The 23237-nt window shown below is 42.6% G+C and overlaps 2 protein-coding genes and 1 long non-coding RNA gene across 3 annotated transcripts in view; all 3 read left to right on the top strand.

Moving 5' to 3' along the window:
- Positions 1-9047, top strand: part of LOC131999764 (RNA polymerase-associated protein LEO1) — a 44972-nt gene extending 35925 nt beyond the window's left edge. Inside the window, exons 10-12 of the mRNA XM_059372835.1 lie at positions 29-215; positions 2051-2148; positions 8810-9047. Coding sequence (XP_059228818.1) covers positions 29-215; positions 2051-2148; positions 8810-8914 — 390 coding nt within the window. The 3' untranslated portion in view covers positions 8915-9047. The remainder of the gene's footprint in view (positions 1-28; positions 216-2050; positions 2149-8809) is intronic.
- Positions 9048-11013: 1966 nt separating this feature from the next.
- LOC131998735 (uncharacterized) lies at positions 11014-14630 on the top strand. Its single transcript, XR_009398842.1, has 3 exons — positions 11014-11418; positions 13311-13405; positions 14491-14630. It is a non-coding gene; the product is annotated as an uncharacterized LOC131998735 (long non-coding RNA).
- A 1128-nt stretch (positions 14631-15758) lies between these two features.
- On the top strand, positions 15759-22780 carry LOC131999370 (RNA polymerase-associated protein LEO1-like). The gene is made up of 6 exons (XM_059372127.1): positions 15759-15854; positions 16914-17008; positions 17509-17643; positions 19421-19556; positions 20432-20591; positions 22222-22780. Exons 1-6 carry the CDS (start codon positions 15759-15761, stop codon positions 22275-22277), a joined length of 678 nt encoding a protein of 225 aa, XP_059228110.1. The 3' UTR covers positions 22278-22780.
- The last annotated feature ends 457 nt before the right edge of the window (positions 22781-23237 follow it).

The following is a 23237-nucleotide window of genomic DNA, read 5'->3' as shown; positions in this document are numbered from 1 at the left end:
GTTCAGTGTATTATTTGCTTCTTTGCAGAAAGAAGAAGAACGTTTGAGGGCTTCTATTCGTCGGGAATCTCAGCAGCGCCGAATGAGAGAGAAACAGCACCAGCGGGGGCTGAGTGCTAGTTACCTAGAACCTGATCGCTATGATGAGGAGGAGGAAGGCGAGGAGTCCATCAGCTTGGCTGCCATTAAAAACCGATATAAAGGGGGCATTCGAGGTGAGTGTGCAGAAGTTTAATTTCATAAATTTGGGGTTCAGGAATTTATCTTTGCATTTGGCCTACTCTGAATGCCATCACTGGATATTTTATTGATTTCTTTTTTTAGAGAGAGCTGGTGGTGGGAGGGGCAGGGGGAGAGAAAGAATCCTAAGCAAGCTCCACACCCAGCACAGAGCCTCACATGGGGGTTGATCTCACAACCCTGAGATCACAACCTGAACCGAAATCAATAGTTGGACACTTCACCAACTGAGCCACCCAGGCACCCCTGGATTTTTTATTTTTGAGAAACCGGTATTAATGAGTGATGTATTTCAAGGGCTACTGAACTAGATACTGCAGAATTCTTCGAGGTGAGCCTGGAAGAACTGCTGTCTCGTTCTTATTGGGGGGGACAGAGACTTTGAGAGGGTAAATTGGTAAGATGGTAAGTGTTGAGTTGGTAAGTGGACAGTTCTTGAACCAGGGTCATCGGACTCCTGAGGCATTGGTCTCAACCACAACACTGCATCCAGAGATTTCCCTGCAGCCTGCAGATGGAAGCTGGGGTAGAAGGCTTGTCCTAGTCCCTGACCTGACTCTGCCAGCTCTCAGTTCTGCTGCTCTTCAGTTGGATGACTTATGGAAAATTATACCTACTTCCTGTTCCTCAGGAAAAAAAAAAAACACAACCTATTAATAATGATAGTACTTAAAAAGTGAGGTGATTTTGAGAATGTAGTGACATAATACATGTAAAGTACTTTGCCCGGTGCCTGGCACATACGAGTACTACATAAACGTAACCTAAAACCATTGTGACTCTTCTTACCAGTCCTCAGCTTCAGGCAAGTGTCTTCATATCTCTGCAGATCATGTTCCCCATCTGTAAAATGAAACTCCAGTCCTCCCTAGATTAACCTGATAGAGCTCTGGGAACCACTGTACAGCGTAAGGTAATACCGCGGGGGACCATGCCTCCTAGTTTGGTCCTTACTGAGTGACAGATTTTAAGAACACTCGAATTTCCCCTGTGCCATCTTATAAAACTCTTTTCTCCTTTTCTTGCAGTGACTGCATTTGTTCTCGGGAGCTATCACACCCTTCTTGCCTGCCTGTTAACTTATTTTGGCCCTACAGTACAGAGACAATTTTTTTGTTAGTGCTGATTTCCCACAGTAGAGATTAGTTGTGGAAATAAACCACATAAAAACTGAATAAAAACAAAAAAATTGAGGATGCTTTTAGGTAGAGAGAGAGATAATATTCAGTTCTCCAGAGATTAAAAGCCTGACTGGTTCATTAATGTTCATTAAGTCCCAGGGAAGATTCCGGGTTCACTTGCCAATGGGTTGGTCTAAAGTCAGCTGTGCTTGATTCCATCCTAAGTTTCACCAGGGCTGGGACATCCGTGTAGACTGTTACTCATGTCCATCTCCTTTGGAAATGTCCATCTGGCAACAAATGGTCTTTACAGGACTGGGAAGCCACCGCTTGTTTTTTATCTTCAAAGCTTATTTTGGAATTAACTGTTATCCCCCATGAAAGAATGACTTGGGTGTCAGTAGCTTGTTCTGGAAGAGTTACTGGTGTTTGTGTTTCTAGTGACCTTGCACACAGCCTTTTTCATACTTAAAACTGGTCAGATGAACCATTCTTGTATTTTGAGAGGGTAAGTACTTCACTTCAGCATACTAATCTTACATTTATTTTTAAATCAGAAAATTTTTAGGGATTTGTTTCTTTTGGGAAAAGGTACAGAAGGAACTAAAGATAATCATCAGAAGAAAAATCCAGAAATGAACAGATCACCATCTTTGAAAGTTACTCACAAATAATTCCTTTGCTTTCAGAGGAACGAGCCAGAATCTATTCGTCAGACAGTGATGAGGGATCAGAAGAAGATAAGGCCCAAAGATTACTCAAAGCAAAGAAACTGACCAGTGATGAGGTAAAAACAAATGTATTCAATGCTAGGGGTTTACCCTGTGTCCTCGAGTCCACTCCCGCCCAGAGGCACAGACAGATGTCTGTCTGCTTTGCTGAAAGTCAGTGAAATAGAGGCAGTGACAGGAGCAGGAGCAGCCAGAGGAGGGTCTGACCCCTGTGCTCAGGCAGAGGTTGCAAGGCTGCTCAGAGGAGACCTCTTACTGGGTATGGAAGAAAGTGTTAGCTTGTAGGGCACACTGGCCCGGTGGGCATCCTAGGGGGATGGAAAGGCTTGTGGGGAAACATCGGGGTCCTGAGCTACCAAGGCTTGACTAGAAACTAGAAATCATTCAGTGGGGGTAGATCAGGGGGTTTATGTCTTCTCTCTTTTTTTTGTTTTTGTTTATTTGCAATATTTATTTTTTAATTATAGAAACAGTTCTTACGGTAGAAAAATCTTTTTTTTCTTTAGATAAAATAGTATTGGAGTAGTATTAAATTAAATTTTATCAAAATAATAAAAAATTATTTCAAAGTAATTTTAAAATATTTTAATTTATGTTTTTAATAGTATCCTTTCCAAATGATAAGAATACAGGTGCTGAGAAATTTTAAGTCTTTTTTTTGAGGTGTAGTTGACATGTAACATTAGTTTTAGATGTCCAGTATAATGATTGTGTTAATAATTGTATATATCGCATAATGATCACCACAGTAAATCTAGTTAACATTCATCAGACATAGTTACAAACTTTTTTTCTTGTGGTAGGAACTTTTAAGGTCCTTTTTTAGGCCTATGCTATTAGCAACTTTCAAATATTCAATAATGTATTTTTAACTATAGTCACCATGCTATTCCTTACATCCCCAGGACTTCTTTTAGTTGAGTCTTTTTAGATCTCTTTTTACCTTTGGTGTTCTTGAATTGTATTGTGACATCTCTTTGGTATTTCCTTTTATTTTTCTGTTTGGGATTTGTTTCTGAATGTGAATTCATCATTAGTTCTGAAAATTTCTCGGTTGTCAATTTTTCAGATACTCTGTACCATTTTTTCTGTCATTTCTTTATGGAACTGATTAAATGCCTGTGGTTCCTTCTCTGTTCTCTACAACTCTCAAACTGTCTTTCATATTTTCTTGTGTTTGTCTCTGCATTCTGTGGTATTTCTTTAGAGCCCTCTTTTGGTTCACTGGCCCTGTCTTCACCTGTGCCTCGTGTTGTTAATCTCTTTCATTGAATTTTTATTTTTAGTTTTCATCTGTAGAAGTTTAGTTTCTTTCTCAAATTGGCCATTTACAAAATGCTTAGTTGTAGTTTCTTTTTCAAATTGGTCATTTTAAAAACTCTCCCCTAACTCATATTTCCAGTTTTTCCTTTTTAGGTCTTTAAAAACCCGTGTATATAGTCTTTTATGTCTGATAATTCCAGTGTCTGAAATCTTTACATGTGTGATTTTATTGCCCATTTACTGGCTCTATTTCCTGATGACTTATTTCTCTTGGTATCCTGGGATTAAGTGATTGATTTACTTAGCTGAGGTCAAAGGGGATTTTTGAGGTGTCTAGATTGATGCATTCCCATAAAGAAGATTTATATTTGCCTCTGCTAGGTACATTGAATATCAGCCACCTAGGATCACTTCATGTTATGTATGTATGTATGTATGTATGTATGTATGTATTTAAGAGAGGGAGTGGGGAGTGCAGAGGAAGTGAGAGAATCTAAGGCAGGCTCCACACCCAGCACAGAGCTCAAGGCAGGTCTTGATCCCACAATCCAGAGATGATGACCTGAGCCCAATTCAAGAGTCAGACACTTAACCAAATGAGCCACCCAGGCACCCCAGCTACCTGGGATCACTTTAAAGTATACTTTAAATGAGGTCTTTTTAGATTATCTGGAATGAGGTCTTTTTAGATTACCTGGAAGTGAGAATTCTGACTTGAGGTTATGAATTTTCCTAGAACTGATTAATTTTTTCTGTTTTGTAATGATGACAGATATCCTGTGATCCAGCCAGTGACTTTAACTCTCATTCTGTGGAAGCAGCTTTCTCATATTACTTGGTTCTAGGTTATTTTTTTTTTCTCCAAAATCCTGTTCATTCTTCAAATAATTCAGTTACACACAAACTTGTGTATATGAGAAAATTGAGCACCCCAACTTTTTGTTTTAAATTGAAGTATACAGCTGACACACCATGTTCCATTAGTTTCAAGTATGGAACGTATTGATTCAGCAGCTCTCTACGTTACGCTTGGCTCATACAAACTTGTTCGTGGCCAATGACAGCTCACTAACCTGCCAAACATTTTTTTAAATTAAGTTTTGTTAGAAACCAGGCATGTTTATTCATTTATATGTTATCTATGAATGTTTTTTGCTACAAGGGCAAAGTTGAATAGTTAAAACAAACTGTGTGTCTTACCAAAGGCTAAGACATTTATTATCTGGCCCTTTACCAAAAAAATCCACAGATCATTGCCTCAAAGAAGTGGGCCTGGGCTTATTTCTGGTTTGCCTTTATACTAAAGGTGTAGTCCTTTGGGGTCTGCTATTAAAGTGCTCCAACTGGCGTTTGCTTCTGTACTCAGCACCCATGGAGCATAAAAACCAAAGCTGATGTTCACAGTTTGGTAAAGGTCTTCAGGGAGAAAGCCTGCATTAGTGTTCTACTTATCTCTTGGTTTCATGAACTTGAGTTTTGGCCTGTAATTATGCCTTATTTTCTTGCCATCACATTGAGTTGTTTATATTTTCCCGTTCTTGTTAATTATTTTCAGTGGGAGGGAGGGATTGTTTTGTCATATTGAAGGGCATATAGATGTTGCATTTCTGTTACATGTGGTCTTAATGTATTTTGATCGTTTTGGTTTTCTGTGAACTATAAACTTCTGTGAGGCTCTTATGTGAAGCAGAGTACTATGTTGCATTATTGTTTGTTAGTCACAATATTTAATATTTCCCAGTCTTTGTTTTAAATGGCGTGCTGTGGAAGATAACTAGACAGAAATTGTCTTACTATTCTGCAACCTATTTGTTTTAAATTATATAGGAAGCATCTTAATGATGGGTTTATAGTGTGTGGCACTGTTGGCAAACGGGAAGCCTCATCTAAGCAGATGCTATTTTATTTCTTGGTAAGCGGAAACTGTGAATGAAAATTGAGATTTGCCATGGAACTTCTGTTTCTCTCTAGTATTCTCAGAAAAGAGATTTTTATTTACACAGAGAGAGAGGTCATAAGTACGCAGAGAGACAGGCAGAAGGGGAGGGGGAAGCAGGCTCCCTGGTAAGCAGAGAGTCCAATGCGGGCTTCGATCCCAGGACCCTGGGACTGTGACCTGAGCCGAAGGCAGAGGCTTAGCTGAGCCACCCAGGCGCCCTGGAAATAAGATTTTAAATGTGATCCATCATGTAGCCGCCTTCTAGGCTGGGAAAACCTATAACCTCCTGACTTATAAATGCCTCTTGTGGATGCCTCCTAGCTGTTTATACATTAAGCCCCATCCAGACAGCAGGAGCCTGGGTGAGATGCTGGGGAACTTGCAGAGTCTAAGTTCCCAGAGAACTACCATTATCAGCAGAGCTTTCTGTGATGGGGGGGTGGGGGGTGGGAGGGCATGAGTCTGGATTATAGTCAACTGGATTATTGACTCTTGGCCACTTGTATAGTCTTGATCAAGACAGCTCACATTTCTATGTCTGTTCTCTCATCTCTTCAGTGGCATTTATGCTTGCTGCCTGCAGAGTTGTTGGATGATAATAAATAACAGGTACAAAAGTGGGTAGCACAGTGACATGTAGTATCTGAGCAGGAAATGCTTGTTTCCCTTCCCCAACAGGGTCTAAGTTACAAGAAAGGGAAAAAGTAGCTTTTTTATCCTCTCTTACTTTTGTAAGCAATAAATAACTTTAGAAAACCTAAATAAATTGAATGGTAGAAAAATGGGAAGAGGAGAAACTGGAAAAAGGAAAGACCCAAGTAGAAAGAAACATGAAGACAATGGAAAGGAAGGGATCATGGCCAGTCCTCAGCTTTCTTAGGTGGAGGAGGTGACCTGCTGAGGATTACTTAGAAGGTGGTGCCCAGTGGTCTGGTTCCTCTCCCAGTTCTCCCTCACCGATCCTGTGTTCCCCACCGTGGCAACCCTGCCTTTACCTGTTCGAGGTCCTTGTTCTCTGTTTATGGGACCATGGGTGACTTGGATCCAGCATAGCCCCAGGTTGCCCTCCAGGATAGGATTTCCCATGATTGAGATTCTGAATATATTTCCCTGGAACCCTTGGACATTCTTGGTGTTGGCCTCTCATACTTGAAGACACTTGTATTTATATATATTCTTAGGTATGTTTTGTGTTAAATAAACTCTGGCAACTGGCTTATTAGTATGAAAAAATTAGTCAACGAGTTTTAAAAACATTTACAGTTATTTACAATTAGTTTTAAATTGTTGGAAGACAATTCCTTCAAAACTGGGCTGCTGTTCCTGTGTCTATATAGACTTGCATTCCTGGCTATGTTAGTATACTTCAGTCTAACAGGAATATTTCTGTCATTTGTTGCACTTATACATGGCGCCGGGATTTACTCCACTTCAGTTCAGTAGAGTAGAATCCCACATTTTTACTTGCACAATATGAGGTTCCCTGAAGGATGGCATTCACTAAGTCTTACCTGCCTTTGCTGTGCTTTACTGTGCTTGCCTGTAGCTGCTGGGGAAATCAGTCCTTGCAGGATTTCCCAAGCAGAATTCTGGAGTGTCTTAGCCCCAATCGTGGATTAGGATTGGTGCCATCTGGATTTGTTTGGAGGGCCCTGACCATCTCCAGCCACTGGGCCCGGTCCCGCATCCTTTAGAACAGGCTCTACCACCTTATACTTTTTTATTTCAACTTTTTCTTTAAATTCCAGTTTATTAACATACATTGTAATATTAGTTTCAAGTCATTTAATGATGCAGCACTTCGATACAATGCCTGGTTCTCATCACAGCAAGCGTCCTCCTTCATCCGCATCACTGTGTCACCCAACCCCCTGCCCCCTGCCCTCTGGTCACCGTCAGTTTGTTGTCTGCAGTTAAGAGTCTGTGTCTCGGTTTCAGGCTCTACCACCTGTGAGAAGTACCATGTCAGTTCTTTAGTTCACTCAAACTAAACTCCTTAGAGAATTTTAGAGCTGAAGGATAAACTGAGGTTTAGGTAGGGAACAGTGCCTCAGGGGGCTTGCATGTAAAGTGTTTAAGACTTCTGGCTGAAAATTAGTGAAAAGACAAATGGTGGGACTGAATGTCCTCTTTGCCTGTGCTGATGTTGGGTTGGGAGAGAAGGGAAGCATCTGGGTTTGCTCCAGGCTAGGAGGTAGGAAGGAGCACTAGTCACACCCTGGGGTGAGATCCATCTTCCAGCACTGCTGTTTGGATAACTTGACTGTTGCCAGCTGGAAAGGAAGTGCAGGAGGACTTCTGACTCTCTTTTTGAGTTCATAACGTTCCCCTTTGAATTCTCCTTGGCACTTCAGGTCTGTGAGGATGTGTTTGGGATAATAAAGCAGGAAGCAAGTGTAGGATGGTATCTGCTCCTCAGAAGTCCAGCCATGGGGACCATCAGAAGAAGTAGATGCACCAGCCTGTGCATCCAGAAACTTTCTCTGGTTATAGCAGAGATGCCTGGCTTTCCCCAACTTCAGCCTTTGACTATTCACCCTGTTTAATTTTGACGAGGAAGACGGTTAAGGCAGTTCTGGAGTGTCATATTCTGTACCAGTTCATTTTAGTTACTATTGGATATTATTTAGATGTTGATATATTTGAAATCTTTCTGTAAAAATTGTTTTTAGATAACTTCCTGAATTGTTTCTATTAGAACATGGTACATGATTTTAACTAATGCGAACTCGTGTAATAGGCCTTTAACTTCTTTAAATATTTTTATAAACTTTTATGATGTGAATTTTTAGTATATCCAAAATAGGAAATCTTTATTTTAAAAAATTAATGGTCTTTAAAATACTGAATTTTATTTTATTTTTTTAAAGATTTTATTAGAGTGTACAAGAAGTTGGGGGGGGGGCAGAGGGAGAGGAGACTCTGCTGAGCAGGGAGCCCCAGGTGGGGTCTATCCCAGGACCCCAGGATCATGACCTGTGCTGAAGGCAGACTCTTAACCTACTGAGCCATCAGAGTGTGCCCCTAAAATAGTGAATTTTAGATAACAAAGAGGTGAAATGCTGAGGAAGCAGAGGAAAAGTTTAATCACCCAATCACAGTAAAAATATTCAATAGGATCAGTGGTTCTAACAGGCAGACTTCTTTGGAGAGCCTCAACTATTCCCAGGATAGACCTAGTTTCCAGTTTCCCTCTATGCTATTCTTCATGTACAAGGCCTCCCTTCCAAGAGATTGCTTATAATTTCTTGGGTCTTCCTTACGGTCCTGAAGTTGGGTTGTTTTGTAGTTAGTTTGTAATTAGCTCTGGATAGTTGTCATTTTTTAATGCTTCTAGTACTGGGAACTGGCCATGACCTTCACCACTGGTTTTATTCATTTGGTAAATGTTCTTATTTTAAAAATTACTTTATTTTGTGTTTTCAGAGGATCATTCAGCTCAGAGTACTTTTGATAAATCTTCCTAGAAATATTTTCTATTGATTTTCAGATTTTTAAAAATTTTATTTGTTTAGGAAGGGGAACCTTCTGGAAAGAGAAAAGCAGAAGATGATGATAAAGCAAGTAAAAAGCATAAGAAGTATGTGATCAGTGATGAAGAGGAAGAAGATGATGATTGAAGCACAATGTGAAAACATTTTATGTATTTTTGTACAGTTTATTAAATATGATGTAAACATGAGTTATTTTGATTGAAATGAATTGATTTGCTTTTGTGTAATTTTAATTGTAATAAAAATTTTTTTAAAGCAAGTCTCTTTTCAGGAAATCTACTTTATCTAAAGCAAGTTGATTTTGTTTAAACTTCACAGGAAGTCTTAAGTTTTAGTGAATTCCTGCTGTTCTCCCCCTCCCCTACCCCCCACAAAGTAGCCTCCTAGTCAGGGTCAGGTGAGGCAAGTGAGGCATTCCTCTGGAGTTCTGAGTTTAAGGGCCCAGAAAGAGCTTCTTGTGCTTGTTTCAGTTTGTTAGGGCTGCTATAACTCTGTACCACAAACTGGGTAGCTTAAAACCACAGAAATGTATTCTCTTACAGTTCTGGAGCCTAGAAATCCTAAATCAAAGTATTGGCAGGGTCACTCTCCCTCTGAAAGCTCTAGGGAAGAAGCCTGCCTTGCTGTGTGTTCGAGCTTCTGGGGCCTCCTGGCAGTCCTTGGCTTTTGGCAGCAGAACTCTGTTCTTTCCTTGGCCTTTACATGGCTTATTTCCCTTTGTTTGCTCTGTGTCTCTGTATGTCTCCAGGTCTTCCTCTCCTTATATAAGGACACCAAGCAGTGTGTTTAGGACCAACCCTATCCAGTAGACTTCTTAATTATATCTGGAAAGACCCTACTGCTAAGTAAAGTCACATTCTGAAGTTCTGGGTAGATATGAACCTTGTGTGGGAGGGTCTCTATTCAGCCCATTATAGTAATCAAGATAAATGATACCATGATATATGACGTTTAAAAAAATGGAACTAATGCAAAAATCCATAATGATTAAAATGTCAGAATTTTATGTAAACAGGACCTGATGGCTGAAATTAGGGTAAAACAAGTGAGGAGAATTGTGCAAGTACAGAGCTGGATGGATCCATGCTTTTCTTAAAAATTTGATAATGTATTCCTGGGTCTTTCACAAGAGGCTTTAAAAAACATTGTATTGGGGCTCCTCAGTGGCTCAGTCAGTTAAGCAGCCAACTCTGGATTTCAGCTCAGCTCATGATCACAGAGTGGTGAGATCGAGCCCTGTGGTCATGTGCTCAGCAGGGAGCCAGAGCCAGCTTGGAATTCTCTCCCTCTTCTTCTGACCCTCCCCCTGCTTGTGTGCACACTCACACTCTCTAAAATAAGCAAATGTATTTTTAAAATAAATAAAAAACATTGTATTGCAGTGTGGTCATCTAGGTCACTGAGATTTTGACATCCCTTGTATTTTTCACTCAAGGTAAGTGTCTCACTTTTGCATCTCAGTCCTGGCCCTACTTTCTCACAACATAATGGCTGGGATCCAAAACTGAGCATCCTAAGAGAGGGAGCCAGGTAAAAGCTATATTACCTATCACATCCAAATCCAACACCTATTGATTAAAGTGAGTCACTCATGTGTACCTATATTCAAAGGGAAGGAAATTTGACTCCTCTTGACGGTTGGAATGGCAAAGAATTTTCAGGTATGTATTATTTTTTAAAATCTTTTTAAAGGGTTTATTTATTTTGGGGGGTGGGGTCATGTGCTCACAAGTTAGGGGAGGGGCTGAGGGAGAGAGACTCAAGCAGCCACGTGGAGGCTGACTCAGGTCTTGATCTCATGACCCTGAGATCATGACTTGATGAAACTGACTGAGCCAACCAGGCGCCTGTGCAGGTATGTTTTAAATTTACCACACACATATTTGTCTTTTCTGTGATTTTCTTCTACATAGACTAATGAACAGAGTCTACCCAACTTCCTTTCTAGTGCTGTTGGTACAGTCTGGGAGTGCTGGTTGTGGGAGGCTTACCTGAAACCTGACTATGGAGAAAGAAAAATGACATCCAAAAATAAGGTCCCAAATCACCAAGGTGCCACTTTTTTTTTTTTTTTCCTCGTGTGCCACTTGCCTAACACCAAAACCTTCAGTCTCTTGCTGTTTCTTGGTTTAACAAATTATTAAAACTATGCCTGGCTTTTAAGAGCCTTCATTCTGTCTGTCCTTTTTAAGGCAATATACTTTGTTTTTGTTTTTTTAACTGGTAGAAACATGTATTCGTTATTAAGCTCTTGTCTTTTCATCTCCAAACCCACCCTTTTTTTTTTTTTTTACCAAGCTTGGTGGTGCTGGGGCCAAGATTCTGCAGGCACATCTCATCTTTGCCAGCTGCCCCCTGTTAGGGGGCGCTGGAGAGAGACTGGAAGACTGAATAACAAAGAAGAGATTGCTCCTTCCTGTTTATTTATGGAACTTTCTGGAAGCTTCCTGTCAACTTGCAGTTTTTCTAAGAGGGCCCACAAACACCTTCACCTCAGCAGAGGCAGTACCTTCCCACAGCAGCTCATCCAGTTTGCAGCTTTACCAGCACTTGGAGAGCCAGCTTCATTGTATCTCCCCGCGCTGCCCCGCCCGAGGCATCAGTGCCAGCTGGACACTTCTCTTCTTCAGGTATGAGTTAAACATTAAACTTTTTAATGTTTAATAAGTCCATCTCTTCCTTCGTTCCCTCATTTCTAGAGGTGGAAACCTAAGTAAAAAACAATTTTTTAAAAAAAATTTAATTCTATCTGTATAGACTGCTGGTGTGTTTTCTGTTCCCAACTTGGACCTGACTGGGTAGTCCAGGAGAGAAATCCTCAAAGATGTGATTTGTAGATGAGTTTGAATGCAGGTCTGAGCTCCTCGCCAATGAAAGGGGATGCTGGTAACGCATGGTTGGTGGCACTGCATCCGATCACCCCTCTGGTTGAGGGCTCAAGTGTCTGTTAGGTGTGACTATACTGCGGACTGTGGTGAGGGTGGGTACTTCGGAATGTCCTGGAGCACTTATGGAAGAATATTACAAGCTTAGGTCTTTAAACATTCAGCTCAGGTCAGGGCCAGAGAACCAGTGAGCTTTCCTCACAGCCTTAAACGAATCTCCTGTCTCTGAGGCAGAGGGCTGAGGTAGCTGAATATTAAACATTCACTTGTGCGGTTGCAGAATTGCAACATTAGTTGAATTCATAGCCTCTTGAAGTCTCTCATGTGAAACGACATTGCTAGAGAAAGAAGCTAAGGGTGGGATGTCTCTTTGGACTCAGATGAAACAGGAAAACTCCATTTGCTAGTCACTCTATGCCTCTGAGAAGCAGTTTGCTTCCCTGTGTCTGAGGAGCCTGGGCTTTCCTTGCTTGAAAACATGGTAATAATGTTAGCTGTGGCAGTTTCCATTCTCCTCAAGACTCAGCCAACTGCATGCTGTCCACCCCACTTGCTACCAGTCAGCCCATCACTAGGATCTCCTCCTACCCTGACAAAGCACGAACTCCTAGCTGAAGAAGAAATGCTTATATGCCAGAAGAACTACAAGGCTTTGCTGATAAAGGGAAAAGCCTAGGGAATACTGTGGAACTATGTTCTAGGAATGTGAAATGAAGGACAGACTATAACAATAGCTTGGGCCAAATGGATTGGTTTGGGGCACTTACATATTCAGGATCTGGTGTGTTAACACATACAGCAGGACGTGGTCCAGAGCTGGTTAGCTGCAACCTACTGGTGGCCTACTTGTAATGAAGCTTCCCTGGCATTATGTGGAGGGAATCCAAAGGCTTAGGGAGATAAGAGTGTTGGATTAAACCTATCTTGTGTGACCTGCATACCACCCCTCACCTTCTCCAGCTACTCAGCTTTTACCCTGGGAGGGCCAGATGAAAACAACATCTAATATTCCATAATTTCTGAGGGTCATGACTGGTTTAGCAGGGTAGCTGTGGCTCATGGTCTTTGATGAAGCTCCAGGCAAGCTGTTGGCTGAGAATCCTTTATCTACAGGCTTGCCTGGGACAGACGATCTGTTTCTAAGATGGCTCACTCGTGCTCTTTGCAGGCGGCCTCAGTTAGTTGCCCCATGAGCCTCTCCTTAGCAGTTTGAGTGTCCTCATGTCATGGCAGCTGCCTTCTCCAGAGCAGTGAGCTGAGGAGAGAAAGGAGGTGGAAAAGCCACAATATCTTGGCTTCGCCTTAAAAGTGAGGTTGTATTCTGTTGGTCACATAGACCAACTGTGACACATGTTGGAGGAGACTGCAAGGGCAGGACTATCAGGCAGGAACCACTGGGAACTGTGTTGAAAGCTGGCTATCACAGCAGCTTTGCCTTCCACCAGCCAAACTGGCCACCTTCCTTCTCCATAGATACTTGTCAGGCTTCTGGGGGCTAGGCTCAGGGAGCAAATTCAAGGTTGGCTTTGTGGAGATTTGGTTTCTGAATCTTGGGGCAGTGTTGAAGTGAGGGGCTAAAAACCATATGAAGCACCTCAGAGAAATTAATACTTTGTGTTTTTCTCCTGGCATTGAAGGTCACAGTTGGACCATGGATCTGTTTGGAGACATAGATGACATTTCTTCAGAGAGCGATGGGGACAGTGAACAATCTATTCCAGGGCAGCCTGCTGTGAGTATAATCATTAACCTCAACAGGTCCCATGGCTCGAAGTAAAAAGAAAGCTTCAAAAGCTGAAATGTCTGGTTTCTATAGAGAGAGGATATTGATAATTGAGTAGTGATCTGAAACACCTGAGGAATGGGTGACTTTCTCAGTTATGTTGAGAATTGTGGATATTTGCAGGTACAGAAAGAACTGCTCAGAATGAGGTTGATGCCAAACTTTGGGGCTAAACTGTGAAGACTCGTAATTTGAAAACCTTTAAGTTTTTCTTTTCATTTATTTATTTTTAAAGATTTTATTTATTTATTTGAGAGAGATAGGTAGAGATAGTGAGAGAGAGCATGAGCAGGGAGGAAAGGAAGAAGCAGACTCCCTGCTGAGCAGGGAGCCTGATGGGGGCTCAATCCCAGGACCCTGAGATCATGACCTGAGCTGAAGGCAGACGCTTAACGACTGAGCCACCAAGGGTGCCCCTTGATTTAAGTTTTCCTTTTCTTTCCTATCTTTGTTTCTTTCTTTCTTTTTTTTTTTTTTTTTAAGATTTTTAAGATTTTATTTATTTATCAGAGATCTAGAGGGAGAGAGAGAGAAAACAAGCAGGGGGAGGGGCAAGCAGAAGGAGAAGCAGGCTCCCTGCTAAGCAAGGATCCTGGGATCAGGACCTGAGCCTCAGGAAGACGCTTAACCAAATGAGCCACCCAGGCGTCTCTGATATAAGTTTTTCCTAACACAAATCTGTGCCAGAATGCGTGTGCTATTTAACTTTCTTCTCTGATTTATAAAAGTTACTTCATACTGGGGGATTGTACGTCTTCACAGTTCTGTCATTTACTGTCTTATGCAAACCAGATATGTCGACAAAATTGGTATTTTTTCTAGTAATGCCGGCTAAAAGATCTTATTTCCCATGGTGATATTTTTGGGGGAGAGGATGAAATTTTAGGGAGAGGCCTAGAGGGGTTGCTAACTCTTTTGTTTCTGAAGTGGTATCTGAATTTATTTTCAGTCACATCTGTATCTCCCAGTACTCTAGAAGAGCTAGAGCATTTTCAGTTTCACTTCAAGCTCTCACATCCTGATTCCTCTCTTAGGATGAACGTGGAGTGCCTCAGGACCAACAGGAGGAAGAGCGGATTTCTGAAACCAGAATAGAAGTAGAAATCCCCAGTATCAACTCTGATTTAGGAAATGAATTGTACTTTGTTAAACTACCTAAATTTCTCAGCATAGAACCCAAGTAAGAGGACTGATTAAAGTTTTTTTTTTTCTTTTCAAGATATTAATTTAAAATATGTGAGATGTAAATGTTTTTTCTTATCATAAGTTGGGTAATTATAAAGATGGGAGATTCCTCATATACCTCTGGAAAAGTAAATTTAGGATGTGCTGTGGTAAAAAATGATGAGTTACTGCTGTGATATTTTATTTTATTTTTAAAGGTTTTATTTTATTAAGATTTTATTTATTTATTTGTCAGAGAGTAGGTGAGCACAAGCAGGGGGAGCAGCAGGCAGAGGGAGAAGCAGGCTTCCTGCTGAGCAGGGACCCTGACAAAGGTCTCCATCCCAGGACTCTGGGAGCATGACCTGAGCCGAAGGCAGATGCTTAACCGACTGAGCCACCCAGGTGTCCCTAAAGATTTTATTTATTAGAGAGTGCACCAGAGAGGGGAGGGTCAGAGGGAGAAGCAGACTCCCTGATGAGTGGGGAGCCTGATTTGGTGCTTAATCCTGGGACTCCGGGATTAGTACCTGAGCTGAAAGCAGATGCCTGACCAACTGACTCAGACACCCAGGTGTCCCTCAATGTGAGAATTCTAATGTGAATGAGTCTTCTAGCATTTGTCACTTACAAATAAACCGGCATGATAGCTGACAAAGGTGTTTTTCACTAGTGTAAAGCTGAAAAATCAGAAAATGAGATGGAGAAAGTTTGCTAGAGAAATCATAAATGTTCAGTGCAAAAGCCACTATGGCTAGAAGAGACAATGATTCTGGACAACAAAATAGTATTGATGGGTATTTTTTGTGAAGGTTCATGTGTATAAGCTCTTGAGTAATTAGCAGGATACTTTTCTTTAAAAAAAAAAAAAGTAGAAAGATAAGACCATGTCTTATTTATATTTTAGAAGACCTATTTCCTCAAATAAGGCTTGGAATTGTTAGTCACACTTGGATTTTATTTCCGATATTTTAAAATCCGATTTCAAGAAAGTACACTAATTTGCATACTTTCTTAAAATATTACATGAAGTTGTTTGTCTCTGTGACTTTTAACATATTGGTGCATGTTGTAAAGATGATTATTTTATAAGCATTAATAATATTCATTACAAAAATGGCTAATATGAGATTAAAAAATGGTTTTTAGACCTTTCGATCCTCAGTATTACGAAGATGAATTTGAAGGTGAGAAAGTGCTTGACGAGGAAGATAGAACCAGGTTAAGATTAAAGGTACTATTCTATACTTGATTCTTTTTTTTTTCTTTCCAAGTTTTTTGTTAAGTAAAACAGATAATTATTTGAGACGAGATTATGAAATGATCTTTTATCTTTACTCTTTAGAACAAGGACTGAAATGTCTTTTGAGAATATTTTTAGGGGAGAAGTTACATACCCTTTTTAAAAAATCCCTGTAATTCTCACTTTTCTAACCTTTTCCTCCCAATTATAATTTTTCAATGGAAGTAATGATAAAGATTCTTGAAAATTGTTAGCTACTTCCTTTAGGATAAATATTTTTAGGTATATGAACTGCCTCTGCATTTTATCGTGGGTAGGTCCTTGCAGCTTCCTCAGTAGCATTCTCTCAGGCTCTCTATGGGATTCCGACTACGCACAAAGAGAGGCCTTGTCTGCAGGCGGTTCCTCTCAAGAAGACCTGGGATGGCAGGACACTGTGGTGTTCTCACAGGGCTCTTGTCTTCTTGCTTCGGGTGGAGATGAGCTTCTGTGGGGGCAGAACCAATTTTTGTGCTACCTTTGTGATTTGGAGTTGCCTCCTAAAAAACAGGGCAAAGTAGAAGTCTCAAGTTGAAATTGTTGATTTCTTAACTTTATATTCTTTTATCTTTTAATTTTTCATTTAATGCCCAGGACTTCCCTGTCTTACTAGGTTAGGCTTACTGGTCCCTCTTTCGTCGGGTTCACAGCCCTTCAGGTGTACTTGCGATTGGCACAGGTCCCCATTTTAACTGTCTATCCCATGTGGACCCAAAGCCTCACCCTCTCTTCTTTGGAGCTCCTGGTGTGTGGTAATCCCTCCGTCCTGCGTTATACTTGGATTCTGCTTCCACTGCCATGAGCTTGCAAAAGATTTAAACAAAATAGTTTAACCAGTATCTCTCGGTGTTTGTAGGGGGAGGGTTTCAGCATTGCCTAACGCACTAGTTCTCCTGTGAGCTTCCTTTAGCACTACATACCAACTCTTGGCACATGATTGTAAGTCACTGGAGGGAAAAAGAACACGCAATTGTTACATTGGTTTTCTAATGCTTTTGTGTTTTGAACCAGGTAGAAAATACGATAAGATGGAGGAAACGCCGGGACGAGGAAGGAAATGAAATTAAGGAGAGCAACGCTCGGGTGGTCAAGTGGTCAGATGGGAGGTGAGCCCATGATGCCCGGAGGGCCCTGGAAGACCCAGAGGAATGCCTGGGAAGAACGGGGTTCTCTGTGCAGGACCTTACTTTGGGGCCATCTTCCATTAAAGAATTAAACAAATCTAGGCCTTGGAGATGACACCTTAGAAGTGGGCCCAGGATGTGATCAGATTCATGGTAGCAGCCTCCTGGGGGGAAAGCCTAATGCTAGCTCGCTTGCAGGAGCTGCTATTGGGCAGTACACACTGGTATTTTGGGACCAAAGTGTTTCTGTCTTACGAAGTGGTACAGATTGGGAAAATGACAAAACAATTATATTTCAAGTTGAAGGATGAATTTTACCACCTTTGGCTTTAAAAGGGAATATGTTATTTACAGCACCTCTGTTTTTCTCATGAATTCAGGACACGGTTTCATAGCATTTTCAGTAAAGCCTATAGGGGAGAATGGAAACTGTGGGCTTTGTCGAATGTCCACCCCAGTACTGAACAGTTTTTTGTTTGCAGCCTCTCCCTGCATCTAGGCAGTGAAGTGTTTGATGTCTACAAAGCCCCAATGCAGGGCAACCACAACCACCTGTTCGTTCGAGAAGACACTGGTCTACAGGGACAAGCTGTGTTTAAATCCAAGCTCACCTTTAGGTAACTGTTCATGCTGACCAGTTGTTACTGGTAGTTAACGAGCAGCAAGGCGGAGAGTCGTGCAGAAAGCCTGGCTCAGCTCTGACAGACATGATTTCAAGGTGCAGCTCACCAGGCGCGTGGTTTGGTTCACCTCTACCACAGATCGCTGTTTCTCAGAGAGTCAGTCCACGCTGTCAAAACCAACCCAAGACCCCCATATAAACCAAAAGACCAGTGAATGAATTCATGGTGGTCAGTGCACCTGATAGGAGGCCTAGGAGACTGGTCTTCAGTGCTCGGCTGGCCCATGTCCTTTGCCTTCCATGGAATTTAGCTGGGAGGCTGGCCAAGCATAAGCCTGTTGTTGATGTGTGCACACGGTAGAGAAAAGGGCGAGAGGACCACAGGGGCTGCGGCTCGACCCCAAGCCGACGGGTGCTCCATATCTAGCCTTTTCACTGGATGCTATTGGCTCTGCTCCTGCACACGCCTTCCCCTAAGGTCCCTGCGCTGTTGTCTTTCAGCGGCTGTCCTCCAAGTGGGGCATTTAGCCGACTAACAGTGTGCACAAGGTTTCTTTTTGAGGTCATGGAAATGTTCTAAAATCAGATTGTAGGGGTGCCTGGGTGGCTCAGTCGGTTAAGTGTCTGCCTTCGGCTCAGGTCATGATGCCCATGTTCTGGGATCGAGTCCCTTGTGGGACTCCCTGCTCAGCAGGGAGCCTTCTTCCTCTCCTTCTGTTCTTCCCACCCTAACTTGTGTTCTCCCTCTCTCTCTCAAATAAATAAATAAAACCTTTATAAATAAATAAATCAGATTGTAATAATGGTCACACAACTTTATAATTTTTTTAAAGAAATTTATGTATTTGAGAGAGAGCGCACAAGCAGGGGGAGTGGCAGGCAGAGGAAGAGGGAGAAGCAGGCTCCTCACTGAGCGTGGAGCCCAATGTGGGGCTCGACCCCAGGATGCTGGGATCGATGAGTTGAGCCTACGGTAGAAGCTTAACTGACTGAACCACCCAAGTGCCCCTCACTCTAATTTTTAGTTTCCTTATCTATAAAATGAAGATAATATTGACTTCACAGGGATGAGTGTCAGTTAAGTCAAATAATACATACGATGTCATGCGGTGCAGAGACCTGGTGTAATAAATGCTGTTCAAATCCAGCCTCTTCCCGAGCTTTCTCGAATGGAGGTGTAAAAGACAAAGGATTCTATGGCTTGCTTTTTTCCATTGTGCTCGGTGTTTCACATTCCATACGTCCCATCTCCCTCCCGTCTCAGGGACGCTCTCCTAAGGATCTCCCTTTCTTCTTTCTGATATGATGTACTGCTTTCTGCACTGGGGACTCCCGGTCCAGTGCTGTCCTGAGGCTCCTTGCTTTGACCTTCCTTCTAATCATATTCAGATGGAGGGATGCCTGTTTCATTCTTGAATCACTTCTGGCCTCTGCACCACCCTTATGGAACTGAGATTTCCTGTCCCTTCTTTTCTCTCTGAATGTCGTCCGGGGGTGGGGGGTGGGGGGGTGGGGTTGTTTCTTTGGAAAAGCCTTTGACCTTACCTCCTGCTCTCCTCCTTCCTCTACTTGCACTTCGCCCCATGGGCATTCGCTGGAGATGGGACAGAGGGAGGAAGCAGAGAGTGAGGAGGCTCAGAGTGCCAGGACCTGTGGCCTGGCCTCCCCCTCCGCTGAAGGGGTAGTGGTCACTGTTCATGGCTGTTGGTGCGTTGATAGAACCGCCTCTGACTGTTCTTAGTCTACAGGGAGGCATTCTTGTCTCCCAGCAGACCTCACTCTACAGACTGTGCCACACACAGGAAGATGACCCTGCCGCTTGAGAAGAGATGCTCGAAGACCCAGAGGATTAGACTCTTACCGATGGCTGGCCGTGACCCTGAATGCCAGCGCACAGAGATGATTAAAGTACGTCGGTTAAGCTTTATCCTGGGATTTTTTGGGTATTAAAAGCTGTACTTTCCAGAATATTAATTCACAATTTTGTGTGGCCACAACCATCTTATCTTGCTCCTATCAGGGAGCCAGCTTCAACCCAAGTGTGGCATGTCAGTGGCCACTGGTAAGATACAGCAAGCCAGACACTCGTGTTCTCTGTTCAGTTTATGAGATTTCAGGGGAAATCTGATAATTAAAAAAATGTAACCTTTGACAGCTATCATAAAACTTTGTTAGCCAGATAGCTAGGAAGGTCGAAAAGATGTTCCTGACTCTCTCAACACCAGCTCTGCCTTGTGAACACCAGTGTGTGGACGGCCAGGCGGAGGACGCGTGTGACTGTTCTGCTTTGGGGCTCAGGGATCCTCCCCTACCAGCGCCTCCCCGTCCTGTCATCAGGAGCTGTGGGGAAGCTCTCTGGCGGGGAAGGGCCCAGACGGGACCATCTGCTCACCACTGTAGTTCGGTGGAGCCCGTGCGCGCCAGGTGTCTGTCTCGGGTCAGCAGACACAGCCTCCCTCAGGTGTCCACTGGGCGTGGCTGAGGTTCCTCAGGCTGCTTGCTGCTCTCTGGGCTCTGCCTGGCAGCAGGGGGGACACTACAGCTCCCGAGGCTACGTGTGTGCCAGATCTGACTGGGTGGTTAGCATGAGGGGGCCTTCTGCCCCTTCAGCCTGTGCTCCCTTCACGCCTTGGAAATCAGCTGCACTGAGTGATCACGGTGTGAGGTAACGGGTGTGGCATGGAGAGAACTGTTTTCTGAAGACAAGAAATGTAGTAAATCTAAGTTCAAGTGGGCAGAAAGGTAGTTCATTTTTTCAGTTAAAAAGGTTTGCTTCTTTACAGAAAGAAGAACGATTGAGGGCTTCTACTCACGAGACAATCCATCTGTGGGAGAAGCAGAACCAGCGGGGGCTGAGTGTCCCCTGCCAGGACCCCAGCAGTGCCTGTGAGGAGGAGGAAGACGCTGAAGCCATTAAAAACCATTACCAACGGGAGCTCCAAGGTGAGCTGGGCATGGAGGTAACATGTCTTCTGAGGGTTGCAGGGGCTGGTGGGCTTTTACTCCCTGCCCCGCTGTGATTTAGTGAGGATAACAGTACAGAGGACTTGTATTTTTACTGTTTTTCTTAGGGCCATTTTCCCACAGAAAAGCTTAGCTAGGAAAATAAACAAAATCAATTAAATAATTTATGTCTTTGTGGAGGAAAACATGTAATGAGCAGTTTGCCTTCTTGTGTAATTGATGCAGTATTTAAATGTTGTAGTTTTTTGTTTTGTTTTGTTTAAAGATTTTATTTATTTATTTGACAGACAGAGATCACAAGTAGACAGAGAGGCAGGCAGAGATGGGGGAAGCAGGCTCCCTGCTGAGCAGAGAGCCTGATGCGGGACTCGATCCCAGGACCCTGGGATCATGACCTGATGGCTTTAGCCCACTGAGCCACCCAAGCGCCCTAAACTTTGTGGTTTTTAATATGTGCATAAAAGCTGTTGGGTGTTTAATAAAAGTGATGACTCTCTCTCAGAACAAAAACTCTCAAATTGAAGTCATTTAAGCATGTCTGAAAGTTATATATCCCTTCTCATCAAAATTTTAAGAATGTTGGGGGCTCATTCCATTAAGTGTCCGCCTTCAGCTCAGGTTATGATCCCAGGGTCCTTGGATCGAGGCCCTTGTTGGGCTTTCTGCCAGGTGGGCAGCCGGCTTCTCCCTCTCCCCACTCATGCTTTCTTCTATCTCTGAAATAAATAAAATTGTAAAACACAACAACAAAAAAACAAAAAGAAGAAAACTACAGGAAACTACAGGCTTTAATATACTGAATTTTATTATTTTTATTTATTTATTTAAAATATTTTATTTATTTTATTTGACAGACAGAGATCACAAGTAGGCAGAGAGGCAGGCAGAGAGAGAGGGGAGGAAGCAGGCTCCCTGCTGAGCAAAGAGCCCGATGCGGGGCTCGATCCTAGGACCCTGAGATTATGACCTGAGCTGAAGGCAGAGGCTTTAACCCACTGAGCCACCCAGGCGCCCCAATATACTGAATTTTAGATAGAAGAAGTGAAATACTGAGGAAGCAGGGGAACATATTTCAAGTAATATGATTGGAATGTCAGCCAGTGTAGAGTGAGGAGGAAGTGTCCCTCCTGCCCTGATCGTTGCCCAGGAGAAGCCCTGATTTGTGAGGCCCAGTCGGCTCGTGTCGTGGACATGGGTTGCTGCTTTGGGGTGGACTTCTAATGTGAAGGGCTGGCTCCCCCATCAGCTCAGAACCGCTTTATTTTTTAATTTTAATTTTTTAAAAAAGATTTTATTTATTCATGAGAGATTGGCAGAGGGAGAAGCAGGCTTCCGGCTGAGCAGGGAGTCCAATGCGGGGCTCGATTCCAGGACCCTGGGATCATGACCTGAGCCAGAGGCAGACGCTTAATGACTGAGCCACCCAGAAGCCCCAACTGAGTTGCAAATATTGAACCTCCACTTGGTCAGTTGGTGAATTAATTTTTAAAAATACATTTTTGGATTTAGTTTGCTAGTATTTTATTGAGGATAGCTCAAACAATGGTAGACAGAATTCCTAGAAACATTCGATATTGAATTTTACATCTTCCCTTTTGTATCTGTTCAGGAGATGAGGCCTCCGGAAAGAGGAAAGTGGGGGGTGAAGAGGAAGAAAATGACTAAAGTATAAAACGTGCCCTCATGTATACATTGTACTGACCTTTGAGGAATACAGGTTTGAACTGCGCGGGTCCACTTACAGCTTTTTTTTTTTTTTTTTAATATAAATATGGTACGGTGCTGTAATGAATTTTCTCTTCCTTTTGGTTTTCTTCATAAATTTTTTCTAGCTTGTTTTATTATAAGAATATATAATACATTTAACAAGCAAAATATGTATCAACTGTGTTATCAGTAAGGCTTCTGGTCAGCAGTAAACGATTAGCAGTTAAGTTTCTGGGGAGGTAAAAGTTATTCTCGGCTTTTCGACTGTGCAGAGTTGGCACTCCTAAACCCATTATTCAGCAGACAACTGTATATTGTTTCCAACAGTTTGTTTTAAAGCAATCATGACATGACTTGTTTTGGTTGAAATGATGAATTGAATCGCTTTTGCATAATCCTAGTTGTGAATAAAAAATGTTCAGAAGCAAGTCTGTGACTTCAGAAAATCCATTTTTCCCTAACTGTTCTGGGTCTTGGGTTTTTGTGCATTTTGGCTGCTCTGCCCCACCTCATCCTCCCTGCTGGATCCCAAGGTGGGCTTTGGAAGTTCAAGTCAGGTATCGCCTCTTCAGGATGTCCTCCTGTCCTGCTTAGCTGGGTCTGCGGCCCATCTGTGGATTGTCGTTTATTTCCATAGGTATGGCACAAACTTTCTGTTGACCACATGGCCCTGTGGTCTTGTCAGAGCAGGCACACCATGGGAGGGGTCACTCGATGCCAAATGCTTTGCCAAGCACCATGCTGGCCCTACTAGTTCTAATCCTCAGAATAACCAGGAGGCAGATGTTGTTAGTCCCACTTTACAGACTTGGAAGCTGAGGTTTAAAGAACTTTAAGACCAGAGACACGTTGGTGGCTCAGTTGGTTAAGTCTCTGCCTTCGGCTCAGGTCATGATCTCAGGATAGTGGGTTCGAGCC

The sequence above is a fragment of the Mustela nigripes genome, chromosome 13, assembly GCF_022355385.1.
Source record: "Mustela nigripes isolate SB6536 chromosome 13, MUSNIG.SB6536, whole genome shotgun sequence".
In the NCBI taxonomy this organism is placed as follows: domain Eukaryota; kingdom Metazoa; phylum Chordata; class Mammalia; order Carnivora; family Mustelidae; genus Mustela; species Mustela nigripes.
The sequence above is the reverse complement of the archived record's forward strand: the minus strand, read 5'-3'. Positions and strand labels throughout refer to the sequence as shown.

Coding starts and splice junctions, on each gene's coding strand:
- LOC131999370 (XM_059372127.1), top strand. CDS start 15,759: ATGGTTTTTAGACCTTTCGATCCTCAGTATTACGAAGATGAATTTGAA. Junction 15,855..16,913: donor GAACCAGGTTAAGATTAAAG/GTACTATTCTAT, acceptor GTTTTGAACCAG/GTAGAAAATACGATAAGATG. Junction 20,592..22,221: donor TTACCAACGGGAGCTCCAAG/GTGAGCTGGGCA, acceptor GTATCTGTTCAG/GAGATGAGGCCTCCGGAAAG.